Source organism: Sparus aurata, chromosome 16, assembly GCF_900880675.1.
Source record: "Sparus aurata chromosome 16, fSpaAur1.1, whole genome shotgun sequence".
In the NCBI taxonomy this organism is placed as follows: Eukaryota; Metazoa; Chordata; class Actinopteri; order Spariformes; family Sparidae; genus Sparus; species Sparus aurata.
Window position 1 is genome coordinate 2,851,703 of NC_044202.1, and position 16,808 is coordinate 2,868,510.

General features: G+C 41.5%; 2 protein-coding genes across 2 annotated transcripts; one reads left to right on the plus strand and one right to left on the minus strand.

Moving 5' to 3' along the window:
• Positions 1-7,521: 7,521 nt before the first annotated feature.
• On the minus strand, positions 7,522-12,371 carry LOC115597433 (exocyst complex component 3-like protein 4). Its single transcript, XM_030443317.1, has 11 exons — positions 12,139-12,371; positions 10,724-11,180; positions 10,514-10,631; positions 10,148-10,252; positions 9,936-10,036; positions 9,732-9,833; positions 9,505-9,631; positions 9,291-9,398; positions 9,013-9,168; positions 8,810-8,931; positions 7,522-8,717 (listed from the first exon to the last, which is right to left on the minus strand). Exons 1-11 carry the CDS (start codon positions 12,233-12,235, stop codon positions 8,567-8,569), a joined length of 1,644 nt encoding a protein of 547 aa, XP_030299177.1. The 5' UTR covers positions 12,236-12,371; the 3' UTR covers positions 7,522-8,566.
• A 1,963-nt stretch (positions 12,372-14,334) lies between these two features.
• Positions 14,335-16,808, plus strand: LOC115566041 (uncharacterized). The gene is made up of 3 exons (XM_030391790.1): positions 14,335-14,386; positions 15,522-15,981; positions 16,682-16,808. The coding sequence occupies exons 1-3, from the start codon at positions 14,335-14,337 to the stop codon at positions 16,806-16,808; spliced, it is 639 nt and encodes a 212-aa protein (XP_030247650.1).

Below are 16,808 nucleotides of genomic sequence, written 5' to 3' on the forward strand. Positions count from 1 at the left end.
TGGTTTTCTCAGCGTTTCTTCCTCATAAACAAGCCGAGCTCCGTCAGACCGTCTGCTGCGTATACTGGGATTAATTAACTCCATGCAAACATACAGCGGGAGGATGGTTTCCAATTAGAACAGATTAAACAAGTTAAAAAAAATGCACAACAGGCTTAAAAAATGATGAAGAAAACGAGAATATGCAGGCTAATAATCATCGAAGAACAGATTCAAAACCAGATTGTCGCCGTTAAATTAAATCAAGCGAGCCAGCAGCCTGGTCCAGTTTCTTAATGTCCAATCTAAAAATACTTTATCAGCAGAATCACAAGCTGGTGGATTTACGAGGAAGACGTGACTGTTGAATTTTCCCTACAAACAAACCGAAATAAAGACTGAGGAGGGAAAAAATCTCGTCTCAAAATCAACATGAATCCTCTCCGTCTGAAAACACCACGAGCCGACGAGAAGGTTTCATTTCAGCTGTTAATATTTTTAGTGTAAAAATCAACTCCGACGTGCCGTTTGTAAACGTGTGGGAGTGTTATGACTCGCTCCGTCTCCAACATCTGTGCTCTCCTCACACACGCTCAGATCTGATTTCACACTCATAAAATATGTAGGAGGGAAATCTAAATCATCCTCTCATCATCGAGGCGGAGATGAACACGAGGAGCGCCGAAATCAGACAGAAACAATAAATTATCTTTTACGAAAACTTATTTGGCAACAGCTCGACTGTTAATTTACTGATGAGATGTGTTTAAGAGGAGCCGGCTGGGAGGAAAGTCTACTTTGTTAAGACTGATTCAAATTTTGTCTATGACTAATATTTTAGAAATTACTGACGAGTCAGGGTTCACTGGTCAGAGTTATACAGCAACCTCACAGAGGAAGAAGCAGAATATGCACGAAGAAGAAGAAGAAGAAGAAGACGCAAGAAGATGCACGAAGATGCAGAAGAAGAAGAAGCAGAAGACACAAGAGGCATAAAAAGAAGAAGAAGAGCAGTAGACGAAAGAAGAGGCAGAAAAAGAAGAAGCAAAAGACGCAAGAGGATGCACAAAGACACAGAAGAAGAAGAACAAGCAGAAGACACAAGATGCGTAAAAAGAAGAAGAAACAGAAGATGCAAGAGGATGCACGAAGAAGAAGAAGAAGAAGAAGAAGAAGCAGAAGAAGACACAAAAGATGCAGAAGAAACAGAAGACACAATTGACACAAAAGACAAAGACACAGAAGAAGAACAAACAGAAGAAGAAGAAGCAGAAGACGCAAGAAGATGCACAAAGATGCAGAAAAAGAAGAAGAAGCAAGAGGATGCATGAAGAAGCAAAAGACACACAAAGACGCAGAAGAAGAAGAAGAAGGAAGAAGATCTTCTCATTTTGCCGCGGCAGAAGAAAATAAGAAGAAAGTGAAGCAGCAGCAAAGGAAGAAGAAGAAAAAAGCAGCAAGAGAAGAAGAGTTCCCTCTACTAATGTCATTTTCAATATGGACCCTCAGCAACATTTACATTTCACAGTCCTTTAAGTTTTCTAGTTAAACAGATGTGTTTTGCTCCAGCTGTGATTCAAACCTGCAGTTTTCCTGAAGACGCCTCATTAAGAGTCACCGAGTCCCGCTGACTTCACGGCGAGGAAGTCAGCTGAGGAGAAACATTAAAGAGCCTCGTCCTAATTAAAGGACCGCTGCCTTTGAAGTTCGTGGCTCGTGTGGTCTTCAGTGGACCCAGAGTCCAGGATCAACCTGCACGTCGAGCCTCAAAGAGACAGACTGATGCACTGAAGCTGTTCACCAACCAGCCGTATCTTTCCCAGACTGTCAGCCCGGCGTGTCGCGGCCCAGAGGCCACGTTACAAACATCCATCTGACTGGATCTGGAAGTCGAGCCCATGTCACTGCATAACATCCTGTTTCATACTAAAACAAAGCCTCTGCGCTGTGTCTTTGCATCTGAAAAGCTTCCAACTAGTTACTTAAACTGACCTTTCTGAGTCACATTTCATGATCTCACTGGCACTTTTAAATAGCAGCCTCCCACAGACGCAGCTGATGCATATTTATTACCAGAAAAACAGGGTTTTGGTGTGAGCTGCTGCTAAATCAGCCGTTTGTGGACGTTCTCTTTGTTTCTCCCTTCAGTCAAAGACTTTTATTCAAGTCATCTTTACGTAAACACCCCAAAAACAAGGTGTGAGCAGAATCTTTCACCCGTTTTTCTTCATGTTGGAGCTCAAAACCTCCGACAGAAACAAACAAATGAGCTCGACAGGAGAGGTTTTACAAATCTACACGTGCTGCTGGCGTGTCAGGCTGCAGGTTGACATGTTTAATGTGTGTGACGAGACACACAAACACACATTTGTACATCAGACTGCTTGTGTGTGTGTGTGTGTGTGTGTGTGTGTGTGTGTGTGTGTGGGCTCGTCGCTCCTCCAGCAGCATTATTATCTCCGACAGGGGAGTGGGAGGCTTCACACGTTCAATTATCTTTCAGTCGTCATTGAAGAAAACGGTTAAAATCTTTTTTATCTCGTTCATTAAAAACAACAACTCGTCTCATTAACATTACAAAAACGTGCTTTATAAAAGCGATACGAGTGCGTGAGTCCCTATAGGCGCCGTATTTCCACATCACACAGAGCTGGTTTTCATATGGAGAATCACAAAGTGTTGAAGATTAGACCGAAGCAATCTGGGATTAAGAAGCTTATATCGATATACATTCATTTATTACTGCACGGAGATTAAAGTGAAGCAGGACAGAGGAGAGACGAGACACCAGAGGAAGAATAAATCAAGGGAGGAGGAATCAAGAAGAGAGCAAACAAGCAGAGGAGGAGAGGAAGACAAAGACGAGGAGGAGACGAGGAAGTCAGTTTTAGAAGAATCTTAGGAGGAGAAGAAAGGAAAGGAAAGGAGCAAACGAGGAGGAGAGGAAACAAGGTGGAGAGAGAGACAAGATGACAAAAGATGGAAACGAGGAAAAGGAAAGGAAGGAAAAGGAAAGAGGAAGGAGAGGAAAAGAGGAGGAGAGAAGAAGGGAGGAAATAAAAAAGATAAACAAGGAGCGAAGGAAACAAAGGGAGAAGTTAGAAAATTGAAGAAGGAATCAAGGAGAGAAAGGAAATAAGGAAAGCTGAAAGGAGTTAAGTAAACAAAAGAGGAGAGGAGGAAACGAGGAGAAAGGTGAAGACAGGAGAAAAAGAAAAGGAGGAAACAAATAGAGGAGACAACAAGACAAGAGATGAGGGTCAAAGGAAAGTTGAGAGGAGATGAGGAAATGAGAGAAAGAGGAGGAGGAAAGAAGGAGATGAGATGGACGGGATATAAAGGAAGTTGAAAGGAGAAGAGGGAATGAAAGAGGCAACAACAGAGCAAAAGAAAAGTAAAAGAAAAGAAAGGAAAGGAGAAAACAAGGATAGAAGAAAGAGGCAACAAGGAGAACAAAGGGAAAGGAAGAGAGGTGGAAAAAAGGAGAGGAAAAAGGAAAGGGGTGTAAAGGAGAGGAGGAAAGTCAAGGAGGAGAGGAAAGGAAAGGAAGCTTAAAGGAGAAGAGGAAAGGAAAAACTGGAGCGAAGGAAACAAACGAGTTCAGGGAATCCTAGGAAACAAGGGAAGGAGATAAAGAAAGAACAGAAGATAAACAAAACCAAAGGAGGTGGAGAGGAGATGAAGAAAACAAGGAGAGAAGGAAAGGAAAGGAAAGAGAAGATGTGGAGGAATGTGAGATAAACGATGGAGGGATGGAGAAATAAATACTGTTACATGAAGAGAAAAGAGATGAGATTAGAGATTCAGGGAGGAATCAGGAAATCAGAGAGGAGGATGAAGACGAGGAGGAGGAGGTTTCTGTTTCTGCAGTGATTTGGCAGAAAGAGAGAAAGAGGAGAGGAGAAACAGAGAGCCACCGCGGGGAGACGGATGATTTCCTCCTTCTTGTTTTAGTGAAGAAGCCTCTGGAACAGGAGGAGGAAGGAAACTTTGTGAACTCCAAAATAAAAGCGTGCAGAGAGCGACGGAGGGGACGTGACTCAGCCCGACAGGAAGCCTCCATCAGAATAAAAGAACAGAGTCAGAGAGGGTTCCCCATCAGTGTGACGAGTCGGATGGAGATAACAAGCCCAGAGGAGGAGGAGGAGGAGGAGAGGAGGAGATCATTAATTACAGGCAGTGTTTTATAAGAGATGAATCCTGCAGGAGCATTAATGACAGCAGGAGAGGAGAGGCAGCTTCATTTATAGATATATGAGATAAAAAACAAACAGTATTCTTTAAAAAAAAAGTGTTCGATGTGAGAGAACAAAGATATTAACAGCTGCGACACACGTCTGGTTTCATGTCTGGGGAGAAAAATGTTTGCTGAATCACAACATCAACTCACAAAAAAATGACACATTTGTGTTCTCTCTGCTTATTTAATTAACCCAGTTACTGATTAGTGCCTAATCGTTCCTCAGAATTAATCATTTACACCCTTGAATTAAATCTTGAATGTTGAGAGGATCAGTTTGTTTAGGAGCTGGTGAGTGAGAGTGTGACTCCCCCTGCAGGATGAAGTCTGCAGCTACAGCTCAGTGCTGACAGAACACCTGTTCAGTCTGAAGCAAGGAGCACACCTGCTGTCATAGACCTCTGCTACACACCTGGACAGTTTTCTGAGTGTTTCTTGCACAGATGTGACGCTATTGCAGTGATGGACAAGACATATTAACACCTGGTTGCTTGTGTATTAGCTCCAGCTACTTCAGGTGTTCTCCACGACCACAATTCAGGTCTGCATCCTATGAAGGACTCGGCGTTTGCGGTCTTTCAAAGGCCGAGTCCTTTAGAGAGACCTTGTTAACCTCGTCAGCTGTTGTTAAATGTGACGGTCTAGCCTATGGAGCATTTCCTGGTTGCCTCACAAGATGTTTTACCCTTACGTCACGATTTCTGCCGCCCAGGCTCGCAAAAGTGACGATCTACACAACACGATGTCGCCATTTTCTCTCTTTCTTTCTTCTTTTTCAGGCGTGCAAAGAATCTTGGGATATGTGAGGCCACGAAGGATCGTAGCGGTGCATCCTCCAAAAACAGGGAAAAGAAGGAGCATCTGGAGGAGCCTTCAGATTGGAACAGACTTCGCGAGGTGTTGTGACGTAATTGGCCTTTAAATTCTCCTCTGAAGGATGCAGACCCTGAACTGAGACACAGCAACAGACTCACAAACTGAAAATGTTTCCATCTGACACTGTTGCGTCTGGAAAACATGGAAGAAACCAAGAAATGGAAATCAGTTCCAGCCCGTGAGACTGTAAACAAACCACAGCATCCATGAAACTCACAGGAAAGATTTTGGATTCATCAACAGGAATGGAAAATGAAATTAAAGTTTCTTAAAGAGGAATTTATTTCAATACTTCTGGGGAGAATGTCTGGAAGTCGCCTTGCTTGTTTCTGAACTTCAGACGGAGACAGGCTAACAAACCCCTCTGCTTCCAGTCTTTACGCTAAGCTAGGCTAATCACGCCTCATCTCACATCCTCCAAAATGTTGAACTATTCCTTTAAGATGCACCAGATCAGATGAACTGGGTCACAGTGATAAGTGACGTACGTACAGTTAATCTGCTGCCTGGTGACAGTGTTCAGTAAATGTATATATGTTAAAGAAGCTGCAGAGCAGTGGGTGGTGCAGGTGTGTAATCAGCTGAATCATCAGCACTGTGGGCTAATTAATTATGACAGAGCGCTCACAGGATGTCACGGCCTCTTTTATAAAGACGCTAAAATGTGCAGCGAGGCGTTGGGAACTTTCCGGTAATTAGACCGGGCCCAAACACAAGAGATAAAGAAGGTGGACGAGTCTTTGAGGGAACTTCTCTTCACGGCGAGCTGTCAGCGTTTTCTGCTCGACAGGTGAGCCTAATTAGATAAAATGGTAAGCAGCTCCACCAGCGCACCTCCGACTCCTCCACCCACACTGCTAATTATAGTCCCCGCCGCCTCCTGTGTGTTACAACAAGACTCCACTTCACTGAAACATTGTGACAAACATCCGTGTACACTCACATTTTTTGTTTTTGTGCTCAGGTGTTCGCATACTCAAAAACAAAGTGTCCTGATTTTTATTTTCTTGAAATGCCCCTTTAAATCACCTTCAGTTTAATATTTTGGTGAATAGCTGCAGTAACTTTATCTACAGTATGTGATGTTTTCAAGAAACAGGATGGTAATAAAAGTTTTCTTCTGTTTGCTTCTTTATCGATCTCAAAGCGTATTAAAAGTTTGGGTTTTATTAGTTTTGTAAAAATTGCCATCGAAAATTGAACCATGAAATGACCAAAATAAACTAAATATGAAATAAAATCTTTAAAAGAAATAGTTTCATTCTGTGGTTTCTGAACTAGAAACGAGCATTTGATTCACATTAAAACATTTTTATGGGTTTTTTCTTTAGAAAGGTTCATTTGTTCCTCTTTAATTCATTTAATTTCATTATAAATAATATGCAAAGTCGTCAACATAAGGAGACAGAACTGTTATGATCACCTTTAGAAGAATATTTGACTCACAACTCAAAGTCTAAGCTCAATATTAAGACGATATTTTAAGTTCTACATGAATTCATTTGCAAATCTCTCTGAACTGCAGCTCTCTGCTGACCTCTGGTGGCAGAATAAGGACCTTCTTTTCTTTGTGAGCAGGTAGTTTTGTGTTTCTTTTACTTTTGGTACTTGTAGTTTATTGGAGCATGAGTACTTTACTTTAGTGAATTTAAATTTAGACTGCAGGACTTTTACTTGATCTTCCATCACTGATGTTTGCAGGATGAGACACTCACCTCCTGCAGACTTGATGTAGTTTCATCCTTCAGCTGAGGTCAGACTGTGATAAATGTCCACAGCAGGAAAAAAGACACTTCTCAAAATCCACTTTTCTTCTGTGTGACCAACACTTTCAAAACAGACTAACACACTTCACCTCTTTCAGTCCTCATCAGTTCACCTGTGTGCTGTTCACCTCCACACTTCCTCCTGCTCTCCTATTGGTCAGGAGAAGTCAAGTTGATCCACATCTGGAATACTGATGCGTGACAGTCACATCTGACATATTAAAGGTATATTAAGTAAACTTTTCCACCTTTTTCATTTGCATCTTACCAGAGGTTAGTCCTCATTTTTTTTTGCTTGTGACCCCTCAAACTAAAGCAAAGTCTGCTTGTGGGTCATCATTTTAAATGTAGACATGAGTTTTGAGAATTTAAAGTATTTTTTTAGGCCTGAAGAGGTAAAAGTTTCCAGTATCATGTGAGGAACATAAACAAAACATTGAGAAAAGTGAGAAGAAAATAATATAAATGATGTTGTGTTATTCCTTTAATCATCTTTTGACCTCTGACCCCTCGAGAGGTCCCATCCTCCAGATTGAGATCCACTGATCTGGGATCTGTTTTCTGTTTTCTGTCAGTGTTGTGGAGCTTCTTCCTTTTGAGTCTTTATTAAGATGATGTTGGACTCCATCTAGTGGAGGAACAATGAAGCTGAACTCTGACTTTTCATTGAATCATACTGAAGTTTATTCATGTCATCGCTGACAGAAAGAGACGAGAACCAACCCAACGTACAGTAAAAGACTGTCAACAAAATAAACATTAAGATAATACAAATGCATGAACTCAATGTGCACTTTGTACTGAGTTAAGGGGGAATAAAAAACCTGTAAACTCAGATAGAAAACACTTCTGTGCCCTGATTTTATTAGACATGAACACATAAATAACAAATGATACTGAACATCATCAGAATCTGTAGTTAAAGAATAATTCAAACAGGTTTTTTTGTTCTGAACAGTGAAGTTTGATATCGTACCACCGATTGTTGTTTAGTGAACACTGAGAAGTTTCTGTAAAGCTTACATGTAAATAAATAATTCAAAACTTAATAAATAATATTAAATAAGAACAAGTTCAAGTAAAAATCCCTTAACGTTTCTACATGTAGTGCCTTAAATCCACAGAGCAATTGACGGTAAACAAACTAAAAGTAAATGTGTAACTGCACAACAGAACAATAAAGTTAACATTTCCTTTAAATCCTCTCTGGTCGTCATTTGATTGTCAAAAAAAATCAGTACAGTTTCAGAAACTCAGCCTTAACTTAACGGTGTAACTCTCTCCCTCAAACATAATCCAACAAAATATCTTTAAAAAAAAACACATAGAAAATGTAAAAAACTTTCACTTTGCTTGTTTTAAAACTAAAGTCATGAAAAAACCATCACCCACCAAAGCACAGATTAGCATATTAGCAAATTGTGAAAGAAAAAGCTAAACTTGGTCAACAAGGGTTTAAAAAACTCCTATTCGCCTTTCCCTGAAAAAACAGGAACAGTAACATGTGGGCTAACTGATGAGCAGCCTCTTGTGCACAAAGCTCATCATACTTTTGTGCCATATCTTATAAAAACCTTCTGTAACTTCTGTCTGTGCATCCGTCTTTAGATCAGACGGTGGAAGAATTAACGGAACGGGTTTCCACAGGAGGCAGCTGATTAAAAGTCCAAGTCTGTCTTCTTCTCTGCTTGTTGCAGTCGATCCGTCACCAGCAGGTTAAACAGGAGTACCAGGATACAGATCTGGAACTGGGTTTGTGCTCCGAAAGTGAGTCCAACACCTCCAGAACCTCCTTCACCTCCCATCCAGAGAGACCCTTCCATCGCAGCAGGGCGGGCAGGAGCTCCTCGTCCTCGCTGTGGTTGAGGGCGAAACACAGAACAGAGTCAGTAAGATGCAAAGTTTCGCTGAATTATTGGCAACATTTTGATTTAACAGATTGATTTACCTCCACGTGGGACATTCTTTCAGCATGCTCGCAGCAGTGAGCTTCACCGCGACGCTGTCTTTATCCTCCAGCAGCTCTGTGACCTTCAGCATCATGAGGTTCCACTGTTTGACATCAGGGGCCTGATACAACAAAGGCTGAATGTCATGAACAAGGAATGAGAAGAAGCTGCGTCCAGATTAATACCAAACTGTTGGTCTCACCAGGCCAGAGATGGTGTCGTGAAGACTCTGGGCATCTTCGGTAACCGTCTGACCAACATCAGCGCTCCAGCACTTCTTCAGTTTCTTCTGGCTGCTTTGGACGAGATGTTTGAGGTAAATGTGAGCGATGAGCTTGTAGGCCTCGTCCATCACTCTCTGAGAGACACAAAGACAGACAGTTTGGTTTTAGTCAGGAACAACAGCACTTGGGTGATGTTACCGTCACTATTATTGTTGCAGATCTTTAAGCAGACTTTAAGAGACTATTTTCGACGTACCTTTTGTACATCCTGACACCACGACAGCTTGGGGAAATACGCCTTCAGTCCGAGGATCAAGAAGAAGAACTGCTTGTTCTCCGTCTTGAAGTAATTGCTCAGGTGGATCTGTTGGACAGAAATCACGCAAATCAAAATACTGAAATTTGTTGGACAAAATAAGAAATATGCAGAAACAGCAATTAAAGCATCAGTGATTATGTTGAACAGCTACCTCCGCCATGTCGTCAACAATATCCATCAGGAGTTTCAGAGTAAAATCCTCCATCTTCTCAAGAGTTTCTGCAATTTCCTGGATCAGTGACTCGTTGATGCCTTTGCTGTTGGTCTGGACGTGCTGCCTGAGAGGAAACATATAAACATAGTATGTGTTAAGGAAGAGTAACAAGTATGAAATTACCGTAAATTGATAAAAATTTTGACGAAACAGAAAATACTCACTTGAGTTCTTTACAGGTTTTCAGCGTCTTGAAGAAGTGTATCGTTTCTGGTTTGTCCATTTTTGCTTTTTTCCCAAGAATCTCAGTCTGCTCGGACGAGTACCTTCAAACAAAAAGACAACATTCTTTAATTTGTGATGATAATCTCACAATCTGTGCAGATACAGTAATTGTTTGTGAGGTAATGATGTGTGAGGACTCTCACCTCTCCAGAAATATCAGCAGCTCCTGGAAACAAACCTCCCGGACCTCATCGGACAGTTTGGAGCTGATTTCTTGTGCTTCTTTGGGCATCGCATTAATACACTTAAAGAGAGACAAAAAGGGAAATGATGTTATTATATGACAGGCAAATATAGAGTTTAAACACAAACAAGTTAATCAGAATCCTTTCTCAGGGTCTTCTCTGATAATTACCATAATGGTGTTGATATAAAGTCCAATGCAAGTTTCCTCTTTATCACCAACGTCCTGTCGCCTCTCGATCTGCAGGATGTTCTCCAGATGTGCTCTGACCTGTTTCTGTGGACCAAAAGAGGCAGAAACACCTGAGAAATAGCTCCTGAGAAGAGCAAAACATGTTGACAGGTATTTCTATCATTAAGTCCATCGTATTTATATCCAAAATCAACACTCTGTACTACAAACTAGCCGACCTGAACTAGTCTCACCTCAGCTCCTGACTTACTTGGACTTTGCACTCTCCTCTGCATGCATTTCTTAGTCACTCATGATAAGATAAGCCTTCAGAATCATAATCAGTATCAGTATCAGTATTCTTACCTGCACGTTGTCCAGCAGCTTGTTCTTTGCCTTTACTGCCAATTCTGTGAACAGCAGGAGGTCGACTTTCTTCATCGGATCCATTTTCTGGAGGTCGGGATGACCGAGCAGCTCCTGACTGGAAGACAACGACGAACAATGACATCAGAGCTGGACCACAAAAGAAGATTTTGAATTAAGTCCATGCAGAGCAGATAATAGCTTACATACCTCAGATATGTATTTAGGACCCAGTTCATCAGCACAAAGGCTTTCTTGCAGGACTGGGCGTTCTTGAGTAGCTCATCGATGTGACCGAGTGTCTGACGATGGTAGCAATCAATCAGACTTTCAGTCAAATCCATTTTCTCCAACAGGGGCCACAGCCTCATGAGCTCATTGGGCACAGTCTCCTGCACATTGACCAGGTGCTGCTGAAGGTTCTGGTCCAGATCTGATGGCGGCTTTGGGAGGTGCTGGGACACTGATGCTTGTATGAGGCGAACAGCTCTCTGCTTCTGCTGAGGTGAGTTGGTCTCAGGCCGCAGTGAGCAACACGATCCATCCTCAGACGGGTTGACATCAGGAGTCACACCCAGAAGTTCAGCCAGTTCCTGCAGTGGGATCTCCTTCTCCACCTGGGTGGTGCAGGTGTTCTGATCCAGGGGGTTGTCGTACCCGCTGCACCCTATAAAAAGAGTTAAGAGCACTTAACCACACATGCATGTTACGGTTCTTTTGATTTAATCTCAATTTGGTTGATGTTGTTTTTGAGCTATACTGCTCACAGCCACTAGGGGGCGATCAATATGTTTTGCTTCACTTTTGAGGAGCTATTACTGTAAGTCATCCATCATTTGGAAATTAAAAACTAGCTACTTTCAGTCTGGTCCGTTTCCCACTGGCGGGATCGCAGCAAAAAAATCCCCTGCTGCCCAAAAAGCACTTTCCCTGTAAAGCTCCAATAAAAAAGACACAACTCTTAGAACACCAAGAACTGCAAACAAGGCCAATTATAATTCTTTCTATTAATAATTTCTGATCCATGGAGGTGTTATATTTCCAAATTTGATACCTCTACTCTTCTATCTCCTCTCTAACTTCGGGATCTGAAGTTTGTGGCAACACTTCGCCCTCACAGCCGGCTCATGTTTCAACTACAGCATTTTTCTTGGCACGAGGTGAATTCAGGTCACACTGAATGTGTCCTTCAGGTATTCCCCTGCCACTCCTGCAGATCTGGTTTGATCCGGTCAGATTGTGCCTACAATATCGTCCTAATGATGCTCCAAACCCTTTATTAATCCGGTGTTGCTCACAGTTTTCAACATGTTTTCCTTACTCCATGTCTTTTTCTAATCTTCAAAACGCTTTCAGAGAAGTGAGTCAGAAGAGCAGATTTGTAGCATTTCTCACTTACATTTTCACATGGCACCTGTTCTTTGCTTAGATTAACCCTTTATAGCTCAGTTTTCATTCAGTGTTTCAAGAAAATAGTAAGTATTCAACACACTTGGACTGAAGTGGCCTTAATTCAAGCTGTGTTGAAATAAAAATCCACATTTACGAGTAGACAGCAGTAAGAATGATAAAAATGATTACTACTGCATACAAACAAACAGCACATAGTAATAAGAGACTCTCACCATCTTGTATGTCGTTGTTGTTATTCTCTATAAGAGGCTTCCTGCTGTCTGTTCCCCAGGATTTGCTCCTTTTTCTTATATTCAAAAGCTTCCTCATCTCCAGTTGTGCAGTCCAAATCGTTCAGCTCCGATTGTGTCTCCTGCTACTGTGTCTCTGCACTGAGCTGTTTTATCTGTGAGTCAGAGCAGCTCTGTGCCTCCTTATAAATGCCGGATGGGGATTTTCCCATCACATCATCGGCACTGTGCGGCTTACTTTCGTTTTCCTCTTAGAGTGGCTGCTTCCAATCTGCAGAGGGAAAGCTGTTACATCATTCTGAGTAAGCAACAACAATAACATAAAATATTAAAACTGCAGCTACTGACACTGCTGCTACTAACTATTATAACTATTATGATACTAATATGTACGTTATGTATTTTGGCAACCATCCTTTTCACAGAGCTTTTTGGCTGACAGCACGAATGTAAATAATAAAAAGAAAGATGGCTGAATTCCAATTCGCTGTTTCAGTTTCAGGGTCCTGTTTCATGTTGTCATGTCTTATTGGGACACTTTAATAGAAACAGAGCCGTCTTTAATCTCTATATCAATAATACCTGAGGGTCAAAATGTCAACAGGGGATATGTTAACATCAATATTGTCTGGTGACACAGTTTAAATGCAGATTTATTTGTTTATAGTGTAACTTTGATATAAAATCAACATGAGTTAAGTCTTCTCACTAACCGATAGCTCCCTGAAATCAAAAAATCTTAAACATTGTTTGCAAAATAGGAATTTTGGCCACAGACATATTTCTGTTTTCTCTCATTCTTATTTGAGGAAAAATATATGTTTTTGTTTTGTGGATGACTCTATTTTTAGTACATTTCCCAAGTGGATGTGGATGAAAACCCTGACCTTAGTTCATCATGTATCAAAAACACAATCATAATAAGCTTAATCGTGTGATTCCTATGGTTACATACATACTGATCATTACATAGTTTCTTTGTTTCCAGCTCACCTGAAAAGCAGAAACAACAGGAAAGTGAGAGGGAGTCTACGCCTTCATGTATCTGTGGATTATCAGATATCATGCATGCCTTTGTAATGAGTCATGAGTCGAAAGGTGCTGCTGTGTACACTAACCCTCTCGCTGGCTAAGTGTATCAAAACAAACTCAGGTGATGGAACAGTTGAATTGTCTGAACATGTTTGTGTTCATACCGTTGTAGTTGTTTGCCGTGCTAATAATGATTACATCAACATTTCCATTCCAGAGAACAAAAGGCAGTGAGAGAGTGAAAGCTCTCAGGGATATTCCCCACTATCTCCTCCACATACAAAGCCAAGGGGAATGTCCAGTATCCAACTGAACTGCTGTCTTCAGAAGGGCAGGGCATTCCCCAAAATCCCAACAAACCCACACATTCAAGTTCAAATATTTTTTTTATGTATTTAGTATTTATAATCCCAAAGTGGGAAATTCTTTTTTGAAACGCAGTGTAGAGGAGATGAGTGAGGGGGCTGCCACACATGATACGGCGCCCAACGAGCAGTGTTAGAGGTTGATGCCTTGCTCAAGGGCACCTTGGGAATGTCCAGGATGTGAACTAGCATCAGTCTGCATCATTCTTTTTTGGTCTGACTGGGACTTGAACCAGTCCTAAGTCAAGTCCCCAAGCCAAGTCCCTACGGACTGAGCTATCGCCGCCCAAACTGATGCAGGAAGAGTCAGAGTAAAAGTAACTGGTTGAGTGGAACACCAGTGGATGGAGCCAAAATGCTTCTTAACCTGGCTGAAGCATTTAAATGAGCTGGAGGGCACGACAGTGAGCACTTTATTACATTTTGTCCACTGGAGGGCATTCTTTTCAAACAGTCCACCTGTCCACCAAGGGGTTACAATCATGTATTCTATTCAAGGATCTTAGAATAGAAATGAACAGACTCAACCCACTTGAGTTTTGTGATGCTGCAGAATTTCTGTCAAGAAACAGATTCAGCATAAGAAAAAAGAAAACTTATGGAGCTGAACAGTAAGATTGGACCAGCTGTCAAACATGGCAGTCAAGGAAATGCTCCAATAATAGAGACGGAAGCACGTTGCAGATATTATCACAAATCCACCTTTATAAAAGGCATCACAGACCGGCTGGTTCACAGACTAACACAGCACAGAGAAGGAACGTTCAAACACAAACCGAAGATGAAAAAGTTTTTAAAAAAGAGAAGTAAGAAGAAAAGGAACAAACAAGATGGTAAGAGCCTACATTGTTTATCAGTGCACCTTGCATAGCTTACATGCACCTGCCTCTTGTTATTTAGGCTATTGTTATTATATTTGCCTTGTTATTATATGACGCCTGGTCAAAACACTGAGCTCTGCATGCTGAAACAGGCTAAACACAAACGCTAAGAATGTTTTATTATGCATACTGTCTGTATATGAATATGTTTTGAAAGCAGGAGCAAGTAAATTAACCAGCAGCTTGTGAGACTGACTTATAGGTAGCAGTATATTCACCCATCAGCCACAACATTTAACCACCTATTTGATAGCACGCAGATCCCCCCTTGTATCACCAAAACAGATCCACAGATGCTTTATAAGATTGGGATCTGAGAAATTTGGACGCCTACTCAAAACACTGAACTCCGTCTACTTAGTCACAGCACTCGATCCGTCCCTGAGCTGTTTTTGTGGTGTGTCGGGGCACATTGACCTGCTGGGGGGCCTCTGCCATCGAGGAGTGCCCTTCCCATGAGTGGGTAGGGGGTGTACTTGTTCAACAACAGTGTTTGGATGTGTGGTGCGTGTAGATGCCAGTAGGGGTGCACCGATCCGATATTAAGATCGGATATCATCAAAATAGCTGGATCGAGGATCGGAAAAATTAACAGATCCACTGGCCGATCCAGTTTCACAAGACCTCAGGACATCTACAGTGACCGAAACAGGGTAGCTTGCTACCTTAAGTCAATACACTTAATGCTAGCTGAGGGGTTTCTGTGCTTGTACCTAACCAGAGAATATGCCCACCTTTGTGACAACAGAAAAAATAGCATCTTTAATTCCAAGTTATCTTTTGCAAAGTAGCTACTTGCTATAGTCAGCCAGTGCCAAGCAAATTTATTTAATCTGAATTTTTTGCTGTGGGGTGAATTGACCATAACCACGGTGACAGCATGGTTATAAATATGTTTCTATCATTTCTGTCATCACAACTGCCTGAAGTGGACAAGACCAACTTAATAATGTAATTCATATCTGGTTTATCATTCATATCAGGATTAAATCAGCAGAAACTGTGACATGTGTGTATAATTTCTTTGCATTTTAAAGTTATATGTCCAGTACTAAAAAATAAAAGCTTGAAATTGTCTCTTTTATAGGACACAACCAGGCAGCTAATGGGTACGACAACCCTTCAGATCAGAACACCTTCACCACCCAATTGGAACAGATGAGTGTGGAGGAGATCCCACAGCAGGATCTGGCTGAACTTCTGGGTGTGACCCCTGATGTCAGCCCCTCTGAGGGGCCTGAGACCGACCCAGCTCAGCAGAAACAGAGAAATGTTCGCCTCATTCAAGCATTAGTGTCCCAGCATTTCCCAAAGCCACCGTCAGATCTGGACCAGAACCTTCAGCAGCACCTGTTCAATGTGCAGGAGACTGTGTGCAATGAGCTCATGAGGCTGAGTCCCAGGCTGGAGAAAATGGGTTTGATTGGAAGTCTGATTGATTGCTACAATCGTCAGACACTTGATCACATCAGTGATCTATTCAAAAAAGTCCAGTCCTGCAAGAAATCCTTTGAGCTGATGGACTGGGTCCAGCATACATATCTGAGGTATATAAGCTATTTCTGCATTTTATATCTTACTGTATATCTTCCTTTACTTATTCTCTATTTTCAATTGTGCATGTTCACATACATACCATTTAACAGAGAGATTGGAGTAACTGACTTATAGCACCATTTTGCTTTAACTAATGACAAAATTAAATATTCTTATAACCTTTGAATAATCTGGTATTTTGGGGAATATTCATTTCCTTGCCAGAAGGTAGATGAAGATTTATATCAATGCATCCCAATTTCCAGAAATTAAGTTGGCAAAGTCCGTTTCTGGGCTGTGAAATTACTCTTTTGCATTTATGATTAATGCCTCACCCTAACCCTGACTCTGCCCACCAGCAACTCTAAAACTCAGCAACCATCTTGCGATGAGTTTACACCAGCCGAGCCAGCCGTCAACACCTTCATGTTTCACACCCATCTTCATACTCTGCTTTCATTTTGAACTCATCAACACACCTGTGAAGTTTCCTGACTGAATCTTGTACAGTTGTGGCACTAATCATAAATCTTTCCACAGACAGAGACTGACAATCGTTGAAAAACAACAACTTACTATTTTTTTGAAAAGTCATGTTTATTATGTCTTGACTCAAGGAAGTTACTGATGAACTGACTTTTTTACAGTGTGGTTGTTTCAAACATACTAAACAGATGGGTGTAAATTCACTGACATGTGGTTCTCTCCCAGTCAGGAGCTGCTCAATCATCATAACCAAAAAAATGAAGAACAAGGCGACTTCCTGCTGTTGACAGATTTGGTGGCAAAAGCAAAGAACCTACTGCTTGAAAATGTGCAGGTAAGAATATTAACTTAA

Bases quoted from the DNA above. Each gene is read 5' to 3' on its own strand.
- LOC115566041 (XM_030391790.1), top strand. From the start codon at position 14,335: ATGAAAAAGTTTTTAAAAAAGAGAAGTAAGAAGAAAAGGAACAAACAA. The intron at 14,387-15,521 runs GTAAGAGCCTAC...TCTCTTTTATAG, and splicing joins GAAAAGGAACAAACAAGATG to GACACAACCAGGCAGCTAAT. The intron at 15,982-16,681 runs GTATATAAGCTA...GTTCTCTCCCAG, and splicing joins GTCCAGCATACATATCTGAG to TCAGGAGCTGCTCAATCATC.
- LOC115597433 (XM_030443317.1), bottom strand. From the start codon at position 12,235: ATGAGGAAGCTTTTGAATATAAGAAAAAGGAGCAAATCCTGGGGAACA. The intron at 10,253-10,513 runs GTAAGAATACTG...TTTGGTCCACAG, and splicing joins AGCTGCTGGACAACGTGCAG to AAACAGGTCAGAGCACATCT. The intron at 10,037-10,147 runs GTAATTATCAGA...TCTCTCTTTAAG, and splicing joins TTTATATCAACACCATTATG to TGTATTAATGCGATGCCCAA.